We start from the raw sequence: 24,076 nt of genomic DNA, 5'->3' as shown, positions 1-24,076 counted from the left end.
TCTGGGCTTCAATGTCAGGCCCCTTGGGTTAGTTCCCAGTGTGTCCTGTGACCTGTGAAGGGGCTGCTCTTAAGGTGACACCATCCCTGTCTTCTTGGGAGTGTCACAAGCAGAAGCATTAATTCTGCCTACTGCCTACTGCCTACTGTGTGAGATAGTCCTATTCCCATGGTGAGCAGGTACCATACTCCTAGCACTTTCTGTCCCTCTGATTCGATTCCATTTTCATGAGGGAACATTTGTAGATGGAGAAGCAGAGGCGTGGAAGTTAGCCTGATGCTAACATTGATCAAACATGTATCAGGCACTGTGGGTGCCACCTTGCATCTAATTCGTGTAATCATCCCATTGACCTGGTTCCCCTCCCATTTTACAATCGAGAAGACAGGTGTGAGGCGGTACCTATTAGGTGTCCTCTGAGTCCTGACTGTAGCCAGGTTGATGGCCTTTGCATCACATAGGCAGAGCATGTCAGATGCCCTGACTCGATTAATCATGCCCTTTCTGCCAGTCCAGTGCTGGGAGATGCTGGGACCCCCAGGAGCCGAAGCCTGGGGAAGACAGCCAGACACAAGAAAAGGCTCCCTGGGAGAGGGGACGCTAGATTTTGCCAGGCAGGAAGGACATTCCGAGAACTGAAGCCAGCGTGGGCGCGGTAGCATGAGCCAAGCCAGGCCATTGGAGAGTTCTCAAGTGCCACACTCAGAAGAGGTTAGCGCAGGGGAGTGGGGGGAAAGAGAGAGAGGGAAAAAGGAACATGAACAGATTTACATTTCGAGGAAAGGGGCCAAGTTCCAGGGCCTAACCTACTAGGCGCCAACGCTCCGCCCCCGCTGCTCGCAGCCCTGGCAACGCCCCGCCCCTCCGCCCGCGGCCCTGGCAACGCCCAGCCCACTAGCCTGCACGCGGGTCTTCCAGCCTCGCTTCCGCGTCGCTCGCCCCGCCCCGCCCCGCAAGGCCCCGCCCCCGCAAGGCCCCGCCCCCGCGCTCGCCTGGGCGGGGTTCCCGGCCGCGCTGCGGGGCGCGCGCTTCCTCCTCGCCCCCTACCCCAACCCCGCGGCGCGCACCCTCTGCCCCGCTCCGCGGGGCTCCCGGGGCCAATCCGGCCGCGGAGGTTCGCGCCCCGCCGCCGCCGGCTGCGCCCCCGCGCCTCCCGGGTCTCCGACGGCGGCGGCGGCACAAAGAGAAGCAGCATGTCCGATCCCAGCTACTGGACGGCGGTGGCTGCGCCAGGCCACCGGAGCCGCCTTGCCAAAGGCGCGCTGCTGCAGCGCTCCAAGAGGTAGGGGCACCGTGCGGGCAAAGGCTCGGCGGCCGGCCAAGCAAACACGAGTTGCCAGAAGTATATCCCGGCAGCGTGGCGAGGGCCGCTGTGTGTGCGACAGTAGGGGGAAGGGGGAGGACGCTTTGGGATCAGGGTATTCGCTAGGGGCCCAGACAACCTCCTTTTGCCCCTCGTTACCCGGAGTTGGATGTCTGCCTGCCGGGGTCGCAGTTAGGGTGTGGGACCGGGTCAGGATTCAAACCCGGGTCTTTAGGCCTGGGCAGACCTGGAGAGGATCTTCTTGGAAAAACTGAAGCTCGTCTGTCCCTGGGGCCCGCGTCAGCGGAAATACTGTTTCAGAAACAGATATTTGCCGCACGAGGCTGGTGTGCAGGTGGTGTGGTAGGAGCGGGTAAATCGGGTAAAATACTGGGTTTAACCACAGCAAAGCCTCGCCTGTTTTGGAGTCTCCGTTTCCCTTTCTGAAAGCAAAGGCCAAGTAAGGGCTGTGGACTTGACAGGACTCGGCTTCAAATTACAGCTCAGCTCCCCTGGCTGTGTGACCTCTGGCAGTTCCTTAACGTCTCTGTTTTCAGGCCTTTCACTGGTGCTGGGTTGGGGCATTCCTAGAGGGGAGCACAGGCAAAGGCCGGGCAGGGACGGCATCTGCTAAAGGACCTGGAGTGCTAGGGGTCAGGACTTAGACCCTTTTCCCAGGTCCTGTGGAGTGACAGAGGACTTAGGGGCACCTCAGGGATCAGGTGCAGGCAGCTGGCCTCAGGCCAGTGTTTTCTGCCATATTCTGACTCTGTGTTGTCCCACGTGGGGGTTTATTGAATGGCCAGGCAGCCTCTCAGGGTCGTGGATCTTCTCCAGGGAGGGCTGAGCGGGTGGACACTGGACAGATGCTCGGCAAGTGAATAAATGATGCCCAGGTTCCCCTTGAGACATCAAATATGGCTGTTTTCAAGAAGGCCCCGCCTGAGCGCAAGAGGGAGGTGGGGCAAGTGTTTTTCCCAAAGGCTGTCACTGGTGTCAAATGCGCAGCATGGGGCTGAGGACCCAGATGAGGGCTGGGAGAGGATATGGCACCGGCGGCTATATGGGTGGGGGGGCTGGGTGTTGGCAGGAAGTTTTGCAGGAACCTGTGGGTTTCACTTTTGCTTCTGCACATCAGACTACAGGCAGTTCCCTGCGGCTGTTGACATCTGTGGCCTCAGTTTCCTCGGCTGGGAAATGGGTGCAGGTGGTCTCTCCCACCTCTGGAGCTGTTGGGATGGGCAGCTGGTGACTGAATTCACTGGGGAGGCGTTGCCTGGCCTCCTGCTGCACATCCCAGGCCCTGCAGGACTTGTGGGGAGAGAGACAACACCGCCCGTACCCACTGCCGTCTACCCAGTGCTGGGCCCAGACCTGAACACTGTGTATATACTTCATCAAATCTTCCTGGTACCTTGCAAGGTATACAGGTTGGGAAACTGAGCCTCAGAAGGGCAGCTGCTCATGGCTCCCTGCCTGTCTTGATGCCTCAGTCGGTGGCTGACCCATGCCTTAACCTGCACTGTGCCTTCTGCCTGGGACACCATTCCTGGCCCCGTGAGGCCCTGAGGTTTCATCTCTCCCTCCCTGAGCCACTGAGCTGCGTTGGCGGCTGGGAGTCTGTGGGCTGATGCACTTCCAGAGCCGTTGCTGGGCGACTGCACCGGGGAGGGAGGGGAGATGATGTTGCTCTCAATTTCCCTCTGCCAGGGCGGGGGCTGGCCCCGGCACAGGTGGGAGAGGCTGGGCCAGGGTGGGAGTGGCCTGGGCCGGGGGTTCTGGAAGAAGGAAATTGGGATGGAGGGAGGGATACGCGTGGACAAAAGTTAAGAAGGATGGCACCTTCTGCAAGGTGCTGGCTTGAGGGTTTTTAAGGGTCAGATTGACCTTTTGGGGAGGTCCGGGGGAGCGGGGGTTGCCAAGACACTTGGGGCCATGGGCCTGGGAAAGGGTCCATGGGATGGAATGGACACCAGCTTCAGTTCCCCAGGGCTCCAGGGTCCTCTCCGCCATCTGTTTTATTTGCCAGTGCTCCTGGCAGCAGGCAGGGCATAGGCAAAGGTGTAGGGGTAGGATCACGAACACAGAAGCCCGAGAAGGCGAGCCAGGGGCTCCTGGCCGTGGGCAGGGTTCACCAGGAGCCCAGAAGTGCTCAATGCCACCACTGATAATAACCACAGTAATCTTAATAATAGGTAATATTCGTCAAAAAGTGCTACCCCAGGCCTCAAAGGTGGTGTGAACAAGGGGCCATGCCGGCATCCAGCTGGGGTCAGAGGGGCAGTGGTCGCGCCTAGCTTCCCGTCCTGCCCCAAAGGTGGCCAGATGTGTTCTCCGGCCAGGGCATGCACGTCTCTGTGCCCGGAGGCCTGGGCCAGCGCCTAACCCTGTCCCCTTGTCTCCTGACAGCTGCCGTAGCGGGAACCGCAAAAGCCTGGTGGTAGGAACGCCCTCGCCGACCCTCTCCCGGCCCCTGTCTCCACTCTCCGTGCCCACAGGTGAGTGTGGGAGCAAGCACGCAGGGGCGGCGCCCTATCTTCGCCCCCTCTGACTCATTGTCCCCCGCCTCGTCCCCAGCAGGCAACAGCCCCCTGGACAGTCCTCGGAACTTCTCAGCGGCATCTGCTGTGAACTTCCCCTTTGCCCGAAGGTGAGTGGTCACTGGCTTTGAGGGCTGGTGTTGGCACAGCTGGGGAGGGGACAGGCAGGAGCATGTGCTTGGTGGCTGGGCCTGCCTCCTCATTCACTTTTTCCCCCTCCCCTATCCCCTGCCCTGTGGTGGTCTCTCCCTCTGGCTTCTGCCCCTGGCAAACATGCACGGCCTTCTGCAGCCACATCCCACGCGTGGAAAGGTAATTTTAGGGAGCCCTTGGGGAGGAGGAGGGCACACCTTCCCATCTAAAAACTATTAACTCACTAAAAGCCACGAACTCACTCAATGAGAGTTGATGAAGGACCTGTTGGTAGCAGGCGCTTAAATGTCACTTACTCTATAACATTTACTCGGTATTTGCCATGTGCTATACCCTATGCTGGGGGCCGAGGAAGGGGAGGCCAGACTCTGGCCCCTGAGGAGTCCTCAGTCTGGTAGGGTGGGGGCATGACTAGCATGTGTCCCAGCAGCTGCAACTCAGAGAAGTCAGAGCTTTGATGGGGTATGCTTTGACAGCTGGGTCAGGGAGGACTTCCCGGAGGAGGTGTCTGAAGGATGAGGAGAAAACATATAGCAGACTTGTTGACCTTGAATCTCTGTTCTCAGCCTTTTCAGAAGATTCTTCCTCCAACAGAGCCAGAATCTGCCAGCCATGGTATCTGTCTTTAGTCCCCGCACACCACGGGGGCCATGCCTTCCTTCTAACTCTTCCGGTTCTCCTCTCTAGGGCTGACGGCAGAAGATGGTCCCTTGCATCCCTCCCATCTTCTGGCTACGGAACCAACACGCCCAGCTCCACCGTCTCGGTACCCACAGTCCCACCTTGGCCAGCAGACAGGCGGGTGCGAGGTGGGGCGGGACACGTCTTTGGTTTTTATCAAGGTGTTGGATAGTTGTCCAGTCAGCCAACATCCTGGCTGCCCCCTTTGTGCCCCATTCTGGGCAACATATGCATCCCTGAAAAGACCCAGCCTCAGTCCCAAAGAGCCCCCAATCTGGAGGACACAGACATCCTCATCCTATGGGGTTAGTGCCCAGCCAGAGGGAGTCTTCGGGTTGCTTAGGGAGCAGGCGGGAGGATTGCTGGAGGAGGGGGCATCGGAGCTGGGGTTTTGAGGGATGCATAGGAGCCAGGCAGGAGCATATTACCATCCAGTGACCAGCAGGCAGCCTAGGCCTTAATGGGTAATGCTGGGGTTCTTGCTTTGGCGCTGACTGTGAACTCGTGGTCTTGGTACCCCCTACTGCCAGTCGAGCTCATCCTCCCGGGAGCGCCTCCACCAGCTTCCTTTCCAGCCGACGCCGGATGAACTATGCTTCCTGTCCAAGCATTTCCGCAGCTCAGAGAGCGTGGTTGATGAGGAGGGTGGCCACCGCTCACCCCACCTTCGCCCCCGTTCCCGCAGCCTCAGGTGGGTCTTGACCTCGGACTCCAGCCCCTCCCTGGGCTGGCTTTGGGGCCCACATTGTGACTCCTCCTCCATCTCTGCCCCCGACCCTGTCCAAGCTTGGCCTCTGATCCTCAACCCTCCCCTGAACTGGGTCTCTGGTCCCACATCGCAAGCTGACTGTGTGTCGTCATCCCCCCTCCCCCAGCCCGGGACGCACCACAGGGACGTTCGACAATGAGATCGTCATGATGAATCATGTATACCGGGAGCGGTTCCCGAAGGTGGGCAGTGCCGGTGCCTGCACCGGCCCTAACTCCCCTCCGTGTCGTTGTTCCTCCGTGACACTCTGTCTTCCTGGCTCTGTCGCCCTGCCTCTGTCCCTTTCCTGCCTGTCCTTACCTCTCTGTCTCAAACTGCCCCTCCCACAACCTAGGCATATTGCTCCCTGACCCCATCGCCACGTCTCTCTCCCCAACTGTCTCTCTTGCTCCGATCTGTGTGTCGCTCCCCAGCCCCATCCAATGACCAGATTGCCCCGTCCACCCTGCCCAGGCCACGGCACAGATGGAAGGCCGTCTGCAGGAGTTCCTGGCGGCCTTTGCGCCCGGCGCCCGGCTGGCACTGGCCGATGGCGTCCTGGGCTTCATCCACCACCAGATCATTGAGCTGGCCCGCGACTGCCTGGCCAAGTCCGGAGAGGCGCTCGTCACCTCCCGCTACTTTCTGGAGATGCAGGAGAAGCTGGAGAGGCTGCTTCAAGATGTGCGTGGGCAGTGGGGGGAGCGCAGGGGTTCAGGGGTCCCCAGGCCGGCCAGGGCCCGGGGCCCACAGGTGACGCCATCACCCACCTGCCCCCGCAGGCCCACGAGCGCTCAGACAGTGAAGAGGTCAGCTTCATTGTCCAGCTTGTCCGGAAGCTGCTCATCATCATCTCGAGGCCAGCGAGGCTCCTCGAGTGCCTGGTGAGTCTCTGCACACGGCCGGGTGACAGTCCCACCGACGTACAGGAGACAGTGCCCGTGGGGGTGGAGGTTTGAGGGGCACCCAGGGTGCCTCTGGGCCAGGGTGGGCTTCTTTCCCCGGGGAAGGGTCAGGCGCTGAGACTCAGGGGAGAGCTGGGACCGCCCCTCAGGCTGCTCCAGACAGAGGGAGCACCATATGCAAAGGCCTGGGGGTGAGACCAAGCCCCGTCTGACCAGCCTCTCTGCACCTCCAGGAGTTTGACCCCGAGGAGTTTTATCATCTGCTGGAGGCTGCGGAGGGCCAGGCCCGAGAGGGCCAGGGCATCAAGACGGACCTGCCACAGTACATCATTGGGCAGCTGGGCCTGGCTAAGGACCCCCTCGAGGGTGAGCTGACAGGGGAGTGGTGTGGAAAGGGAAAACCCAAGGCAAGGCCAGAGCAGACCTGTGGTTCGAGCCCAGGCCCGTTGACTTCACAGCTGCCATATTGTCCTTTATCCCTCTGTGGCCCTGCCCTCAGCCACCTGCGGGGCCCACTGTGGGGAAGTGCCTGGGGTTCCTTCGTCGAACAGCCACACGTCAGACCCCCTGACCTGCCAGGGCCTAGGAGCCTCAGTGTCTTCCAGTGCAAAGTTAAGATGAGCCAGGGAGCCACCATTAACAATAGCATTCCCATCATCCCGCAGACTCCAGAAATACTTCCCCGATGTCATCTGACTGTGGCCCAGGAGGTAGACTCGGAGTCAGTCAGGGCGACCCATGGGCTGGACCAAGCTGGCCAGGGACGACCCCCATCCCCCCAGATAGCTGAGGCAGGAAAACTGAGACTTGGTACTAGGGGAGCATCGAACTTGGACCTGGCCTGGTCCAGGTGTGGTCACGGGTGGCTCTGGGGAAAGGTGACATGTAAGCTGAGTGCTCACAGATGGAGAGGTGACGACGTATAGCTCTGGGGAAGGGAAGGGGTGAACCAGGCAGGGGAGGGGCGAACGCAAAGGCCCTGAGGTGGACCTGTGCACGGGAGGAGGGGTGTGGCTAGAGCCGAGGAAGGAAGGAAGCTGGGAGGAAGGCGATGGTGTTGGCAGAGCTCCATGCTGTGGCCGGTGTCCACCCAGCATCATTGCTGTGTTAACCTTGGGACTGGGCTGCCATCGTCCCCTTTAAAGCTGGAAAGACTGAGGCTCTGGGTTGATGAGGTCGAGCAGGGGTCAGACCTCAGTGGGCCCAAGGCCAGACCACTTAGAGACTTGCTGTGTGGCCATGGCCGGACTTGGCCCTCCAGTGGAGATAACGCAGGTGGTGCTGTGGGTGGTCCCAGTGTCAGAGGAGACAGAAAGTGGCCAGGTGGTTGGCGGCTGACACTGTGGGGCAGATCATCTGTCCTGTGCCCCCGGCAGGGAACCCTCGGCGTGGAAGAGAAGTGGAAAGGGCTGCATTCAAACCCGGGCTTCCCTCGCCTGTGAGACTCCACATTGTCCCATCCCAGCCCTGCCCTGTGACCGTGAGACACTGTCTTCATTGCCATCCTCACATCTCGTGTTCACCCATCACTCAATTGGGGCCACCCCTCTGCCAAGCCCTAGGGCCAGAAAATGGCGAGGGGCTCCCTCTGGGCCACACCCCAAGCTGACGAGGATATTAGGAGCCAAAACCCAGAGGCCCATGTCACAACCTATGTTAACAGGCTCAAGGCTGGGAGCCAGGATGACAACGGTGCCATCCAGAGGCTGGGCTTCCCACTGGTCCTTCTAGAAGGTTCCCTGGTTATTGCTTCATTTGGCCTCCTGCGTTTGGCCAAGAATTGGATGTAGTAGGGGCTCACTGATGGTATCATGGGATCTGGTCAGGGAAGCACCATGTCTACAGCCCAGGATGAGCCTTGGAAGCCGTAGGAGATCTCTGGGGGATCGAGGGGCAGGGCATGGAGGCCACATTTCAGGCTCCTCCCTTGTCTTACAGAGATGGTGCCTCTGAGTCACCTGGAAGAAGAAGGACAGCCTCCAGCTCCTGAGTCCCCGGAGGTAAGTCACAGAGCTTTGATGCTCCCACCTGTCTTGTTCTTTTCAAGATAGACCAAGCGGCCGTGGGAAGGGCTGAGTTTGTTAAGCTTTTGCATGTAGTAGGTGCTTAATAAATGCCTGTGACTTCAGGGAGAAAATAGAGGCAAATGAGACTACCCTGCCGTGGTGGTTGGGCAGGGCCAGACTGGAGGGGGCATCAGAAAGGGGAGTTTTGGAGGATGTAGAGTTTTCTGGAAGGAGAACATTGCTTGAGCCAAAGCTTAGAAACTCAGAAGCTGAGCTGGAGAAGCTGAGAAGGAGGAAGTAACACCAGGCCCAGTAGTTGGGACTTGAGGGCAGGGACACTGACCCCTTCTTGCCCGCTAGAGCCGTGCCCTCATCGGCCCATCACGGAGGAAGCCATGTGAGAGCGACTTCGAGACCATCAAACTCATTAGCAACGGGGCCTACGGGTAAGTCCTCAGATCCCCCATAGACCCATTTCTCAGATGCCCATGGGGCTGCCCTGGGGTCCAACAGTGGCCCCTGAATGTGGAGATGGGGAAACCAAGGCCAGATGAGGAAAGTAGAAATGTAGTACAGCCAGGCCAGAGCCTCAGACGGTCTCGTCCATGATCTAGGCCGTTACCTGCCCCAAGTAACTCTCCACATATAGGAAGTCATAGGCATTTCAGGGCCATGCAAGCCAGCAGATGGCTGCACGGCAGCAGGAACGTGCAGCGAGCATTATATGAGACCCCCCCCACTCACGGATTTGTGTGTGGAGGTGGGGGGGAGGGGCCTTCCCCACAGCATCAGACTATGGAGCGGGTGGCCAGAGAGGGGGGCTTCTCGTCTGGGTGACGTCACTCAGCAGCGTGGCCAGGAGTCCAGGTCAGACAGCTCCAGAAGGCCGTAGTGGCTCTGGGGTCTTCATAGCCCCCTGGGTGATCTTACTGTTGGCTAGTCAGTTCAAGGCAGTTTTACTAGATACACAAACCTGGCAAGCTCTAAGTGCCTCAAAATCTGCTCATTTCGGCTGTGCATAAAGCAGTTTGAGCCTGGTGCTGGGGCTTTTGAGCTAAAAGGTCACCGTCTGCTATGAAGAAGTAACCTAGAGGCCATCTTGGGCTTCTCTGTGACACCAGGGAGAGTGGTTGAGACCCATAGCAGGGCTGCTTTCAGAGAGGGGCTGGGGAAGGAGAAAGGCTGTCCCGGATATAGAGTCAGACGGCTTGGGTGAAGGCCTGGCCCCACTGAGTGTGGGGGCCTCAGCGTCCAGCCTCAGCGACTCCGGCTCCCCCAGGGCTGTCTACCTGGTGCGGCACCGAGACACACGGCAGCGCTTTGCCATCAAGAAGATCAACAAGCAGAACCTGATTCTGCGCAACCAGATCCAACAGGTCTTTGTGGAGCGTGACATCCTCACATTTGCCGAGAACCCGTTTGTGGTCAGCATGTTCTGCTCCTTCGAGACCCGGCGCCACTTGTGTATGGTCATGGAGTATGTGGAAGGTGCGGTCACAAGGGCTTTGTATGCCTCTGGTGACGGGGAGCTCACCCTCTACCCTGAAAGAGAGTCCCTCCTTTGACCATGCTGGGGTTTGCTCTGTCCTCCAAGGGGTCCCAGCTTGCCTTGGGGGACCCTCAGTCTGTGGTGGAGGGGCCCATCCTCAGGGCTTGGGGCTGAGGGAGCTCAAAGAGGAGTGTGAGAGTAGAACCCTGGGGGATAGGGTGAGGATGGACATCTTCGGCAGGGGGGACCTGATGAGCAGAGGCCTGAAGGCCAGGAGTTAGTTAAAGCAGGGAAGGGAGGGAGGGGTGGGGCGGAAGGGCTGGCATGGTTGGGGGCCAGGGAGAGGAGTTTGGGGAGCAAGTTTGCAGTTTAAGAATGAGCACTCCAGGTGAGTGCAGGGGTTTTAGGCAAGGAAAGGGAATGACCACTTAGGAGGCACCAGCTGTGTACAGGGTAGGGGACTGGTGCCCTTCCGGAGCTGCTGTCCTGCCAGCAAAAGAATCAGGAGTCAAGGTCTGCCCACCCTCCTGCCCCTCTTGGTTCCCTGCCTTGGTTCGGTCCAGACTGGGGACATTCTATAGGAGGTTGGAGTGGTCCTGTAGACCTGGGGCGAGGCTGTAGAGCCCAGGGCCTCTGTGAATGTGTCTGCACCCCCCACAGGCGGTGACTGCGCCACACTCCTGAAGAACATGGGCCCACTGCCCGTGGACATGGCCCGCATGTACTTCGCCGAGACAGTGCTGGCGCTCGAATATTTGCACAACTATGGCATCGTGCACCGTGACCTCAAGCCTGACAAGTGAGCAGCCTGGAGTCTTGGGGGTATGGGGGTAGGTAGGGCCTCTGATTGAGGTCTGGGGCTGCTCAGAGCCTCGCCTGCCCGGATTCTCCTGGCCCCTGGGGCCCCCGGTGACAGGAAGACACAGAACAGTGGCAATCTTGGGCAGCTGGTGTATACAGAGGCAAGCAGGTACTTAATAGGCACCTGCTGTATGTAAGGGAGAGACAGTACATTTATAGAGAGGCTGCCAAGCAAAGAGAGAATGGATGCACAAAATATACAGGGGAAGGAACTGTGTACTCACAGAGCTGTTGCTCCAGGGGGAGAGAGAACATGCACTTAGGAGGCAACATCTGTATACCGGGAATAGGGATAGGCCCTTTGCAAGACCTACATGTGAAGGAAGGGACTGTGCATATCTTGAGCATGTGTTGTATGTTCGTGAAGGGAAGAAAAGAAAAGAATGTGTTTCTTGAAAGCGTTGGGAGGTTTATTTTACTCTAGCACCTAAGAAGCACCTACTGCATACCAGGTTCTCTATGGGTGACACATGTGTGAATAATCCTTCATGCTCTGTAAACCCTACATAATTTGCAAGGCACTGTCACCTGCATTAATTGAGCACCTGCTGTTTATAGAGCCAGGGGCTGTTTTTATATCAAGTGCCCTGTGGCTACCAGGCTAGAAGCGTTAAGAGCCCTGCCTGTTTCCAGGGCATCTCATAGTTTGCCAGTGGCTCAGAAGATGAAGTATGTATTTGGCACCTGCTGTATACCTGGGCCTCTATGCTCAACGCTCTAAGGAAGCCCAGCAAAACTCGGTGGATCATCCTAGAGTGGGGTGGGGTCTCCCCAGGGTCTCAGGTCACACCCCAAGGCAGGACCTGCCACTCCCAGGTGTGGGACTGTCATCTGCAAAAAGGTACAGGCAAGTGTCTGGCCCCAGAGTGCTCAGGGAGGTAGGCACATGTAACAGGTGCTTGAGAACAATAGATATTTTTTTCACTTTGGAAAATTTCAAATATATCCCAAAGTCAGGAGAAGGTGCATTCATTGGCGAGGGCTATCAGAGCAGAGTAGCACAGACTAGGCTGCTGAAGCCACAAAAATGTGTTTTCACGGTCCTGGAGGCCAGAAGTCCAAGATCAGGGTATCAGCAAGGGCTACCTCTGGAAGTGCCAGGAAGCGATCTCTTCCAGATCTCTCCCCAAGGTTCTGGTGATTTCATGGCTTGTGACAGCATCGCTCCAGCCTTCACGTGGTATCCTCCCTCTGCATAACTGTTTCCACATGTCCCCTCTTCATAAGGATGCTAGTCCTGTTGGATGAGGGGCCGCCGTGCTCTAGCACATCCTCATTTATTTATTTTTAAAAAGATTTTATTTACTTATTGGACAGAGAGAGACACAGCAAGAGAGGGAACACAAGCAGGGGGAATGGGAGAGGGAAAATCAGGCTCTCCACTGAGCTAGGAGCCCGATGGGCTCGAACCCAGGACCCTGGGATCATAACCTGAGCGGAAGGCAGATTCTTTTTTTTTTTTTTTTAAAGATTTTATTTATTTATTTGACAGACAGAGATCACAAGTAGGCAGAGAGGCAGGCAGAGAGAGAGGAAGGGAAGCAGGCTCCCTGCTGAGCAGAGAGTCCAACGCAGGACTTGATCCCAGGACCCTGAGATCATGACCCGAGCTGAAGGCAGCGGCTTAACCCACTGAGCCACCCAGGTGCCCCAGAAGGCAGATTCTTAAACGACTAAGCCACTCGGGCCCCAATCCCTTGGTTTTAACTGTACCTGGCGGCTACACCAAAATGGTTTTCCTTGATTGGTGTACAGAGTAGTTGCTCAGGAAACATCCCTTGTGTTTAAAAATAGTGTCCCACATAGTCGGTGTAGGGAGTTGTTTCTTCATAGAGTCGAGGTACACAGGATGTGCCAAATGAAGGGTTTATCAGACCACTTGGATCTACACAGTGAGTTCTCTAGAAATGAACCAGCCCATGTACCAGGAGGTACGTGAAAATGTGACTTTATAAAGATGGTGGGGGGCGTTCTACAACCTAGGAAAATGTGTATGTACTTCAGCTGATGGGAAAACTCCAGCAGCAGGGTACACAGTAGGTGTACAAGTTTTCAAAAGTGGGTCCTCTTGGGAAGTGCATAGAAAGATTTCTGTATACAGCAGCTCCTCAAGCTTTGTTCACTGTTCAACAGGGAATGTAAACAATAAGTGCCTGAAAGGGTTTCGTTTGTTAAAAAGAACGAACACGTGTACAAAAATACATTGTAGATCCCCCCCCAGTAGGGGTACAGGTGTTTTAACACACAGTGGGGAGACGGAGTGATTCTTAGGAATTTTATATTTGAAAAGTGGTGTATACAGTAGGTGCTCAGTAGCAACAGCAGAAGCATGCAGTAGGTGCACCAAGGTGTTTGCCAGATTTAAAATACCGCCTAAGAACCTACTGGTTATTATGAGAACATGCCAGCGTTCAGGAAGCTTCCCTGGCTGGACCTCCGCCCAGCTGGGGTGGCACCAGGTTCCGGGGTAGCATGAGCAGGCACCAGGCACCTCAGGGGGGACTCCCTCCGGCCCTGAGTACACCACTTACCCGCCCGCAGCCTGCTCATCACCTCGCTTGGCCACATCAAGCTGACTGACTTCGGCCTGTCCAAGATTGGGCTCATGAGCATGGCCACCAACCTCTACGAGGGTCACATCGAGAAGGACACCCGGGAGTTCGTGGACAAGCAGGTGTGCGGATGTGCCAGTGGCCCCAGGGGTGGGACCACCTCCCTCTGTCTGGACCCCGACCCTCGGGACATGGGGAGACCCTGCAGCACCTCCACCCCCGTGCACAGCCTGGCCTTGGCCGCTGTCTCTCTCGCGGCCTCTCTGGAGTTGGAGGCCATCCTCCTCCTCCCCCTTCTGCCTGACCCAGGTGTGCGGGACACCTGAGTACATCGCGCCCGAGGTGATCTTCCGCCAAGGCTATGGGAAGCCAGTGGACTGGTGGGCCATGGGCGTTGTCCTCTATGAATTCCTGGTGGGCTGTGTGCCTTTCTTCGGAGACACCCCCGAGGAACTCTTCGGCCAGGTGGTCAGTGGTGCGTTTCTCCCCACATGGCCGCGGTTCGAGTCTTACCCCACCCTGCCGGGGCTCTGGGCAGCAGCCGCGCACCCCCTTCAGGGTGCCTTGCCCCAACCAGACACTGGGGACATGGCCAAGGGCAAGACAGACAGTGAGGGAGATCAGTATGCAAATTACGGGACATCAGATACCAAAAATGCCAAGGAAAAGAAGCAGGAAGAGGGGAAGGGATGAGGTACTAGACGTGACAGGGGCTGCCTTAAATAGGGGGTCACAGAGGCCTCTGAGGTGACGTGTGAGCAAAGCCTAAAGGAGCAAGAGGGAGCCGCAGAAGTAGGAGAAGGGTGCAGCCCTGGTAGAGGGGCGCAGCCAGAGCAAAGGCTGTGGGCAGGACCGAGCCTGGTGGCGTTGAGGGGACAGAGGAGGCTGCTGGTTTGGTGTGCAGTGAGAGGGGAGGTGGGGGAGTTGCTACAAAGGGCTATCCTCACGCTCTCCCTCCCTCTTATTTTATTTCATTTTATTAATCTATTTATTTCAGCTTATTAATTTATTTCATTTTTTTTTCCCTCGCTCCTCATTTTAGATGAGATCATGTGGCCAGAAGGGGATGAGGCCCTCCCAGCTGATGCCCAGGACCTCATCACCAGGCTTCTCCGACAGAGCCCACTGGACCGTCTGGGCACTGGTATGTGAATGTGGGGGGTGGGGGCCCAGGTGGGGGGTAAGCAAGAACTCTATTTTGAGAGGCTACATGGAGGAGGGGGACTTGGGGCTGGGGTTTTGAAGGATACATAGGAGTTCACCAGGAACTTGCAGATACCTGGGTCTGATGCTGACAAGGGGCACTGAGGCCAAGTGTGGGAGCCTGCAAGGTCACCATAGGCTATGTCCTAAGGTCCTCAGAGGCCCAGCCCACTGGATCTCACTGTTTGGATTTCCCTAACCATCTAATTAATGGTTAAGGGACTGTTTGAGACTCTTGGAGCCACTATAGGTCACGTTCTTGATGAAGCTTAGCCACTGGGGAGAAGCATAGGGGCTAAGGCTGGGGAATAGGATACCTTCATGCCGCCAGCTCTACTCCATGGAGTTGAAATACACGGAAAAAGCCTGGGAAGGAAGCCCTCCTGGGGCTCTGCGGTTTCTCCAGGTGGTGGGATCTCAGAATCCAGCAGAGGCAAGAGCAAGGCCTGGGTTCTAGGCCCAGCTCTGTCCCTCTTCAGGCTATGAAACGGCGGCTGCTCCCATAGCCACCTTCATGGTTCTGTGTTGGCCAAGTTCGGGCTCATAGCTGGCCCAGGGAGCAGTGGGGACAGGGACCTGCAGGGCTAAGCTGGGCATGTCTGCAGGGGGCACCCATGAGGTAAAGCAGCACCCCTTCTTCTGGACCCTGGACTGGGCTGGGCTCCTGCGACACAAAGCTGAGTTTGTGCCACAGCTTGAAGCCGAGGACGACACGAGCTACTTTGACAGTAAGTGCAGCTTGAGGGGGTAGGCTCTGCCATCCCACATTCTCCTGAGACAGGGAGGGGGGTGTCTGCCAGGGTCTCCACCCAAGTGCCTCACCCTGAGCCTGGAGCTTCTGACTTCCTGAGCTTTCTGAGAAATTAGAGCATGTCTGCTGGCAGCTGCTCCCCACTTGACTGGTTTCCTGTGCATCTGGGTTCAGGAGGCCACAGCATCCTCCTGGTTGCGGGAGAGGAAGCCGAGGTGCTGAGTGTGCACACCCTTGCCCGGCAGGTTCAGCCTCCTCAGTGTCCAGCCCTGACCAGACAGGGAGCCCTGTCTGTCAAACAAGAGGGCAGGGCGCTTTGCTGTGTCCCTCTGCCACTGTGGGTGGGCTCAGACGAGTCTTCCTTTGCCTACTTGGGGTTCCAGCCAAATAGATGAAAGGCCATCGGTCTCTAATTCCTCTTCCAGAACTTGCTGTGTGATCTTGGGCATGTCAGAGGTCCTCTGAGCATCTGTTTCCTCTTATGTAAAAAGGGGAGCATCCTTTTAAGATGCACAGAATTCCCTAATTCTGGGTGACCCATCCCAAAGGTGAGGATACAGAGGACCACACACAAGAATTCCCACCCACGATGCCACAGATCATAGGGACACAGCTGGGGTTTATTGCCATGTAGTCTGCCGCTCAAGCATCCTGTGGTCCCTGAGTACACCAGACACGGTCCCACTTCAATGCCTTTGCCCTGACAGTGTCTCCCTGCCTAGGATGCCCTCCACACATCACCCCCACAGCCTTTGCAGCCACCTCTGGGCATCGGGTGGGCTGCATGTGCCTTTCCCTCCCGCAGCACGCTCAGAACGGTACCGCCACCTGGGCTCGGAGGATGAGGAGACCAACGATGAGGAATCATCCGCAGAGATCCCTCAGTTCTCGTCTTGTTCCCACCGGTTCAGCAAGGTGGGCGGGGGCCCCAGACACTGCTAGTGCTCTGGAAGCCTGGCGAGATGTTCATTCTGGGCGCGCAGCAGTGTTCTTTAGTACATTCAAAATGTTGGACCCCCATCACTTCTGGTCTAGCTCAAGAACCTTCCTGTCACCCCAGGGGCAGTCACTCCCCTGCCCTCCTCCTCTGGCCCCTTGTCCCTGCAACCACTAATCTTTCTGTCTCTGGATTTGCCTGTTCTGGATCTTTCACCGAGCCAGAATCCCATAACACGTCTGGCCTCTTGCATTCTCAGCCCGACATCTTCCAGGCTCATCTGCGCTGTAGACCGCATATCAGCTTCGTTCCTCTTTATGGCCCAGTAACAGTCTGTTGTATGGATGGGCCCCACTGTGTTCACCCCTCCAATAATGGACATTTGGGATGCGTCCGCGTTGGGGTCGTTGTAAGCAGTGCTGCTCTGCTGGGTCTCATCTTAGAGCCTCGCCAGCTTCAGGGCCTCCTTCCTTTGTAACTGGATGAAAAAAACTGTGCCGCTTACGGGCCTGAGCCCCATGCGGAGTGCCCTGATCAGCAGCAGAAACTCCCAGCTGGGGCCCCATTGGTAGCCAGGCCCCTCTGAACCTCAGTTTCTCCATCTGTACAGTGGGCTAAAGACTCCTCTATTCTTCGGGATGTGGCGGGTATGGATGGAAGGAAATGACTCACGAGGAAGCATGGGGAATATAGGAAGCTTTTGACTCAGCGAGCTCTTCTTCCCCGGGGGTGTGGTTGCCTGCCTCCTTGTCCTTACTGGTGTGTTCTCTTGTTGCCAGGTCTACAGCAGCTCCGAGTTCCTGGCTGTTCAGCCCACCCCAACCTTTGCTGAACGCAGCTTCAGCGAGGACCGGGAGGAAGGCTGGGAGCGCAGCGGCGAGGTGGACTACCGCCGCCGCTTGAGCTTGAACACCTCCTTGAGCACGGGCTTGAGCACTGGCTTGAGCACAGAGATCCGGTAGGTGGGCCGGGGAGCATGCGCAGATCCAGCCTTCCAGCCCACCGGGGGCTGGAGCCACTAGAAAGCTTCCCAGTGGCCCAGTCAAAAAGGGTCAAACCCATGGGCCGGCGTGTTCAAGCCCCGTCAATGTGGCCAGGGGCTTTGTGTCTCTAACCACAGTGAGCATAGCGCAGCGGCGTGACCATACTGTGTTGGCCCTGTTCCCTCCACCAGAATATCCTTTGCTAACGAACTCCTATTCATTCCCCAAAGACCAGACTCAACAGAAAAATAATCAATGTCTGCTAAAGGATGAGTGTTGGAAGCTGGATATTAATAAAAGACACAAATTCCTCAGGCAGACAGAAGACCCAGCATGCACAGCGAACTCACTTGCATTTACAGATTACCTCTGTTTCTAAGCTGGAAGTTAAAATATGGCCACTGGGGGAGGGGGGTGACTGGGTGTCCTGGGGCCAGGGTACCTGGCAAGTGTGACTTTAGCTCTTCTCTGCTGCAGGCTACGGTCCTGGACATCCTCTGGTTCTTCCTGCCAGTCGTCTTCTTCCCAGCCTGAGCGGGGGCCCAGCCCATCCCTCTTGAATACTATTAGCCTGGACACAATGCCTAAGTTTGCCTTCTCGTCAGAGGATGAAGGAGCCAGTACAGCCTCTGTGGGCCCCAAGAGGCCCATCTTCATTCTGGGGGAGCCTGATCCACCCCCAGCAGCCACCCCTGTGATGTCCAAGCCCTCAAGCCTTTCTGGTAGGTGAGGTCCCAGATGAGAGGGATAGTTTTGTAGAAAGTTATCCAGAGGAGGGACTATTTGAGATGGGCTTTGAAGGCTGAATAGGAGCTCTCCAGAGAGACCATTCACATGCCTAACAAAGGCTTTAAGATAGGAAAGGCCAGGGCTTCAGAGAGGCCTCAGGCCTCAGTGTTACTCCCGCGTGATACCCCCAGTTTCACGGGGTCAGGATGGGACTGGAATGGGGAGGAGGCTGGGGAGCTCTGAGAGGGATGTAGGGGTGTGAGGGGTGGGGGAAGGCTTCCCAGAGGAGGGGACTTGAGAGTGGAGCTTTCCAGGGAGAGCAAGGCAGGAAGGAAGTGTAGGAAGAGGGAACTGCCTGAAGAAACACCGACTGGAGAGGAAGGAGCTTTGCTCCCTGAGGGCAGAGGGGCAGAGTGGTGAGACTGGCCAGGCTAACCCCCAACCGTGCTGACCCCCAGCTGACACAGCCGCCCTCAGCCATGCGCGCCTGCGAAGCAACAGCACTGGAGCCCGACACTCGACACCGCGGGCCCTGGATGCTGGGCGGGGCCGCCGCCTTGGGGGCTCAAGAGAGCCAGCTCCCGAGAAGTCCCGGGTCTCCCCCAGCGGGGGCCGCGTGCCCAAGTCTGCCTCAGTGTCCGCCCTATCCCTCATCATCACAGCCGGTACCGCGCATGGCCCAGCCTTGTCTGTCTTTGCCTGCCCACGTCTATTTCGACCTCTGGGTTGGGGCCATGCCATGGGACAGGGGGCCGCAGCTAGACCCAGGGAGAGCTGGGGGACTGGCATTCCTGTGCAGAAGCCAGATAGGGAGACCGTGCTTGGGGCATTGGAACAGCAGCAAAGCAGCCAGAGTGATCAGCTTGGTGAGGGTGGAGGGTGCCCTCCCAACCCTGGTCCCTGCAAGGGAGTGACCCCCTCCCAACCCTGGTCCTGCAGATGATGGCAGCGGCGGCCCCCTCATGAGCCCTCTGTCCCCACGCTCACTGTCCTCAAACCCGTCATCCCGAGACTCCTCTCCGAGCCGAGACCCGTCCCCTGTGTGTGGCAGCCTGCGGCCCCCCATTGTCATCCACAGCTCAGGCAAGAAGTATGGCTTCAGCCTACGGGCCATCCGCGTCTACATGGGCGATAGCGATGTCTACACTGTGCACCACGTCGTCTGGGTAAGTTGGCCGTGGGGTGAGCAGGAAAAGCGGGAACTGGTTTGAGTCTAGCTTCCCCCTGCCAAGGTGCCTCACTTTTGGAGCTGCCCTCTCTAGTCTCAGGAAGGCAGGCTCATTCCCTGCAAGATTTGGAGTCCAGGGCAGGGAGCTGGGGCCACCTGGGCCTTTGCTGTCCCTCTTCTTTATGGGCAGGGGGGTTGGGCAAGACACACAGGGACGGACAGAGAGAGAGAGACCTCAGTGGGGCACGAAGCTCCCACCCCATGCCTGCAGGTGCGGAGTGGGGTGTCGTCCTGCCTCCCCCCAGCCCAGGGCCTGTTCCCTCTCCACTGGTCACTCTCTGAACAGCCTGCAACGTCAAGGAAACAGCATGGGCAGCAGCAGCTCGCTGAGCTCCCCCGGCTGACTCAGGTGGCATGGGGTCTCCAGCCGCGGGGCCCCAGACCACTGACGCTGCCATCCACCCTCACCCCCAGAACGTGGAGGAGGGAAGCCCCGCCCAGGAGGCGGGCCTGCGAGCTGGGGACCTCATCACCCACATCAACGGCGAGTCCGTCCTGGGGCTGGTGCACATGGACGTCGTTGAGCTGCTGCTGAAGGTGCAGCCCCCTACTGCTGCCCACCCTTGGGGCTCCCAGAACCCCTGCCCCTGACCTCGACACTCTGCTTTGCTCCTGTGACCCCCTGACAGCTCCAGACTCTGAGGTTCTTGCCCCAGAACCACACCTTTCCACACTTGGTCCCACCTCCAGGCCTTGCAGGTCCCCTCCCCTCTGCCCAGGTTGTACCGCCTTCTTTGTCCCCTTCCCCCCGGCTCTCCCTCTGGCTTACCTCAACCATTTGAGGCTGGGGGTATCTGTACTGTCTTTGTCTTCCTCAAACCATGCGTCCTTAGGGGCTGAGGCCTGGGGGTGGGGAGGCGGGCACAGGCCAGGAGGCAGGGCCTTGCCTGGATAGCTCCTAGGACCGGCAGGTGGGGGGCAGGCGGCTGGTTGCGTGGGCACACAGATGATGGACATGTACCTTTGGTCCACTGGGTGGTGGACATGAGGCGAAAAGTGGGTAGATAAGATCGGGAGCTTCAGTGGATGAGGAGACAGGTGGGCAGGTGGCTCCCTAGATGGGAGGCACCCAGGTCACCCCTCACTGTCCCGCCGGCAGAGCGGCAACAAGATCGCCCTCCGGACCACCGCCCTGGAGAACACCTCCATCAAGGTGGGCCCTGCCCGGAAGAATGTGGCCAAGGGCCGCATGGCGCGGCGGAGCAAGCGGAGCCGCCGGCGGGAGACGCAGGACCGGTGAGCGCTGGGTGGGCCCTCCACGGAGTGTTGGTGGAGGACCCGGGTGGGCTCCCCAGGCTGCTGGGTGTGGGGAGGCGAGCGCGGGTTCTGAAGCATCAGGCTCTCTCACCCTCAGGCGGAAGTCGCTCTTCAAGAAGATCTCAAAACAGTCCTCTGTGCTGCATACCAGCCGCAGCTTCTCTTCCGGCCTCCACCACTCCCTGTCGTCCAGCGAGAGCCTCCCAGGGTCGCCCACCCACAGCCTCTCCCCCAGCCCCACCACGCCTTGCCGCAGCCCAGCTCCCGATGTCCCAGCAGGTACAGGTACGTGAGCTCCCCGGGGGCAGCTCAGGTCTGTGGTGCCCGGGGCCATCGAGGGAGCCAGCTGGGTTTAAAGGAGGGAAGGACAGGAGGTGGGAAATGAGGCCCCCAGAAGGGCCTTTCCAGGCAGCCTAGAGGTGGTAGGAGACAGGTGTGAGAGCAAAGGAGAGTGTACCCCGCCCCCAGCCAAGGGAGCATCACGAACAGCAGACAGAAGGGTTGTGAAAACGGGAAGAATGGGGAGGGAGGAAGTTGGGAGATGGGTCAGGCCAAGGAGCTGGGCTTATGTTGGTGGGCAGCTGGGAGCCAATGAGGGTGTGTGAGCAGAAGAGTGCATGTTTTAGATGAATCTGAGTTTTAGAAAGATCATTCTGGGGTAGGAAAGGGTGACTTGGCCCAATGCTGAGCACCCCAGTCCATGAGACAGCCAAACACAGACACCCCCAGCCTCACTGGGTTAGCATTCAGCTGAAGGGAGGAATAGGCTGGGGCAACCCAAAGGGGAAGCAGGGAAGGCCTCCAGGGGGCCGGGGCACCCCAGCTGCTACCCCTCTGGCTCACTCTGACTTCATGGGGTGGAGCATATCTTCGGCCTTTTGAGAACTAGGTCATTAGATGGGAAGTGGGTGGATAGGAACTAGGGCTTTGATGGATGAGTAGGAGTTCACCATATCCAAGACAAGGGAACAACTTGCACACAGAATAGGAAGCAAGAAAAGCAGACATTCTGGGTAGCCATGGGGAAGGACGTGGGCTTTGGCAGGTGTGCTCAGCCCCACCTCAAGGCTAGAGACATTGAAGCTGGTGGTCCTGACCCTCATCTGTCCCCCACAGACACCACATCCCCTCCCAGTGTCTCCCCGAGCTCCAGCAGCCCTGCCTCTCCTGCCGCCAGTGGCCACACCCGCCCTAGCTCCCTGCATGGCCTGGCCGCCAAGCTCGGGCCCCCCCGCCCCAAGACTGGCCGCCGCAAGTCTACCAGCAGCATCCCGCCCTCACCACTGGCCTGCCCACCTGTGCCTGTGCCCCCACCCCGCTCACCCTCACCCCTCCCCGGACACCCGCCGGCACCTGCCCGATCTCCGCGGTTACGCCGGGGGCAGTCAGCTGATAAGCTGGGTTCTGGCGAACGGCTGGATGGGGAGTCGGGGCGCCGCGGCCGTGGGCCAGACTCAGAGCTGGTGGTCATGCGGCGGCTACACCTGTCCGAGCGCCGAGACTCCTTCAAGAAGCAGGAGGCTGTGCAGGAGGTGAGCTTTGATGAGCCACCCGAGGAGGCCACCGGACCACTCACCTCTGTACCACAGATTGCCGTGGAGGGCGCTGAGGCTGTGCTGGGAACTCTTGGACCTGCCGGGAAGGACTGATCCCTCCCACCTGGCCTCTCCCTGGCCTAGGAGTTGGGCTTTTTTTGTGCAATGTGTTTTCCATAAAGTGACTTCTGGATGGAGACTGAGCCACCAGACTAAGACACCTGGAAGGCGAGAACCCATCTCGGTCCTTACTGGAAGGCAGAGACCGCACCTCCCTCATGTTCTGGTGCAGATCAGGGGCCGTAGGGGCCGGAATGGGGAACGAGGGTGGCATTGTAAATAGCAGCAAATCCCTGCGACTAATTTATTACTTTTTATAAGCGCTGGGTAGACTGAGCTGCCACTGTGAAGGCGGCTGCCCGGGTCCTGCCCCTTGCAGACGCTGCCCCCTGGGCTGAGAAGGAAGCACTTTGGACAAGTCATGTATGTTCGTGTTTTCTAGGTTTCCTGTATTTTTTTAGTTTTGTATGTGTGTGTGTGTGTGTGTTACTTGATCCCATCCTGGCCCAAGACCCACTGATCTGAGGGGATACAGGCAAGCTTACCTGTCTGGGCCCAGTTTGGAGAGTCTACAACTGATTCCCCTCTACCACAAAACAAGCAATGGCGATGATGAACTGGATTCTGGAAGCTCCTTCTCACTATCATAGCCTCCATCCTTAGGCCAGTCTATTGCTAGAGTTTGTTTCTAGTCCTGAAGGCTTCAGCTTAGAGGAGGGAGTGTGGAAACTGGGACTTTGATGGATGAGTAGGAGTTCGACCGATCTAGGCAGAGGGGTCCTCCATCCCACAGGGTGACACAGATGCTCTGGGAGGGAGACTCAGGACTCCAAGGGTACTACTGCCAGGGCAGAAGAATGTCCACCCTGCACAAGATTTCATGTGCTTGATGCCCACCAGGGTGAACCCTTGACCGTGATGTGTCTGAAACACCCCATGGCAGGGGGTGGTCCCTCCATGTGTCACAGCCTTCCTAGATTGAAATTCAAGTGAGAAAACCCAACTGGGGGGCAGTGGGGCCCAAGTTTGAATCTTGGCTTCCATGTGTGGCTCTGGGAAAATGGCTTTCCCGCTCTGTGCCTCAGTTTCCTTGTGTTTACAAAACTAATCCCAATGACTATTTATTCAGCATCTACTCTATGCCAAACGCTTTTACTCGTGGCTTCTTCCTCAGCCAGCCTTGAGAAGGCTGCAGGTGGTGTCGTCATCCCCATTTTACAGTCAAGTAACTGAGGCCTGGTGAGGAGTGGAGACTTGTCCCACAAATCACATGGTAAAAATCATGCAGCCAGGCCCTTTGATGGGCCTAGTCAAGAAGGGAGCTTGAATGGAGAGTCTGGTGCCACATACAGCTGACTCCCATCTCCAGCTTTCTTCCCTAGGATGCTATATGACCCACTGGGCATGTCAGACAGAACCTCCATTTCCTATTTGGAGGTGCCTGGCAAGATCACTGTGCCCCCACATGATAAGGGCACTTTCCAGGCACTGCAGCCCACTCTGCATCCCTCCCAGAGACCCCCACCCAGCACTGGCTGGTGTTGGAGCTAGACCGAGGCTGTGCATGACTTGCTCCCTCTTTCCATCCTGGAGCTGACCGTGAATAAAAGCCCACATTTACAAAAAGGTCCAGTGTCTGGATTTGTGAGGGGCAAAGGAAGGGGTAAGGGAAGAGAGAGTGCGGTGGGGACCGGGTGGCTTCATTTACAGGGGTTCTGAAGGCTGCACAGGAGTTCACCAATGAGGTATCTCCCTGATGCCTTCTCAGGTCCCTGGCCTCTTGCTGCCCTCTCCCTGAATACCCATCATAGGCTCTGCCCTTAAAATCTTCATCCAGACAGCGATCTGGGGCCCTGAGCTGTGTTAAGTAAATAAACTATCTTTGTGCCCTTTGTATACAGGTTTTTGCTTGGACTGTACCCCACCACCAAACCCCCTCTCCCCCGCCCAAATCCCCCTACTCAGCTCAGCTCTAGTGCTTTGGGTTACTTCCTGAGCTCCGGGTGGTACCAGAAACCTTTGGCCACGCCCCCGTCCCCGAGTGTCTTCGGCTATTTCCGGAAACACTCGTCCACATCTAGGCTCTTGTTGGGCGTGTTCTCGCGATCGCAGGGCTGCGTTCGTTCAGCTGGTCCCACAAGCTCTAGGTTGCCAT

General features: G+C 57.8%; 1 protein-coding gene across 19 annotated transcripts in view; it reads left to right on the top strand.

Annotated features, from left to right (window-relative positions):
- Positions 1-23,547, top strand: part of MAST3 (microtubule associated serine/threonine kinase 3) — a 37,626-nt gene extending 14,079 nt beyond the window's left edge. For 3 of the 19 annotated variants that reach the window (XM_004760966.3, XM_013060576.2, XM_045081635.1), the window contains 26 exons: positions 3,713-3,801; positions 3,881-3,953; positions 4,135-4,155; positions 4,684-4,798; positions 5,208-5,368; positions 5,553-5,628; positions 5,900-6,109; positions 6,208-6,309; positions 6,564-6,696; positions 8,269-8,330; positions 8,697-8,782; positions 9,616-9,824; positions 10,486-10,624; positions 13,228-13,360; positions 13,548-13,713; positions 14,281-14,382; positions 15,047-15,169; positions 15,998-16,107; positions 16,909-17,087; positions 17,590-17,834; positions 18,300-18,506; positions 18,781-19,007; positions 19,484-19,606; positions 20,169-20,305; positions 20,424-20,611; positions 21,443-23,547. In XM_004760966.3, the coding sequence (XP_004761023.1) occupies positions 3,713-3,801; positions 3,881-3,953; positions 4,135-4,155; positions 4,684-4,798; positions 5,208-5,368; positions 5,553-5,628; positions 5,900-6,109; positions 6,208-6,309; positions 6,564-6,696; positions 8,269-8,330; positions 8,697-8,782; positions 9,616-9,824; positions 10,486-10,624; positions 13,228-13,360; positions 13,548-13,713; positions 14,281-14,382; positions 15,047-15,169; positions 15,998-16,107; positions 16,909-17,087; positions 17,590-17,834; positions 18,300-18,506; positions 18,781-19,007; positions 19,484-19,606; positions 20,169-20,305; positions 20,424-20,611; positions 21,443-21,975 (3,949 nt within the window). In that variant the 3' untranslated portion in view covers positions 21,976-23,547. Of the gene's footprint in view, positions 1-974; positions 1,283-3,712; positions 3,802-3,880; positions 3,954-4,134; positions 4,156-4,683; positions 4,799-5,207; positions 5,369-5,552; positions 5,629-5,899; positions 6,110-6,207; positions 6,310-6,563; positions 6,697-8,268; positions 8,331-8,696; positions 8,783-9,615; positions 9,825-10,485; positions 10,625-13,227; positions 13,361-13,547; positions 13,714-14,280; positions 14,383-15,046; positions 15,170-15,997; positions 16,108-16,908; positions 17,088-17,589; positions 17,835-18,299; positions 18,507-18,780; positions 19,008-19,483; positions 19,607-20,168; positions 20,306-20,423; positions 20,612-21,442 lie in introns of those variants that run through there. The other 16 variants (XM_045081668.1, XM_013060577.2, XM_045081640.1 and 13 more) reach the window with 12 other exon arrangements.
- Positions 23,548-24,076: the final 529 nt, after the last annotated feature.

This window comes from Mustela putorius, unplaced genomic scaffold, assembly GCF_011764305.1.
Source record: "Mustela putorius furo isolate JIRA1106 unplaced genomic scaffold, ASM1176430v1.1 tig00000095_pilon_pilon_pilon, whole genome shotgun sequence".
In the NCBI taxonomy this organism is placed as follows: Eukaryota; Metazoa; Chordata; class Mammalia; order Carnivora; family Mustelidae; genus Mustela; species Mustela putorius.
Note: the sequence above shows the minus strand (reverse complement) of the source record. Positions and strands in the feature narration are given on the sequence as shown.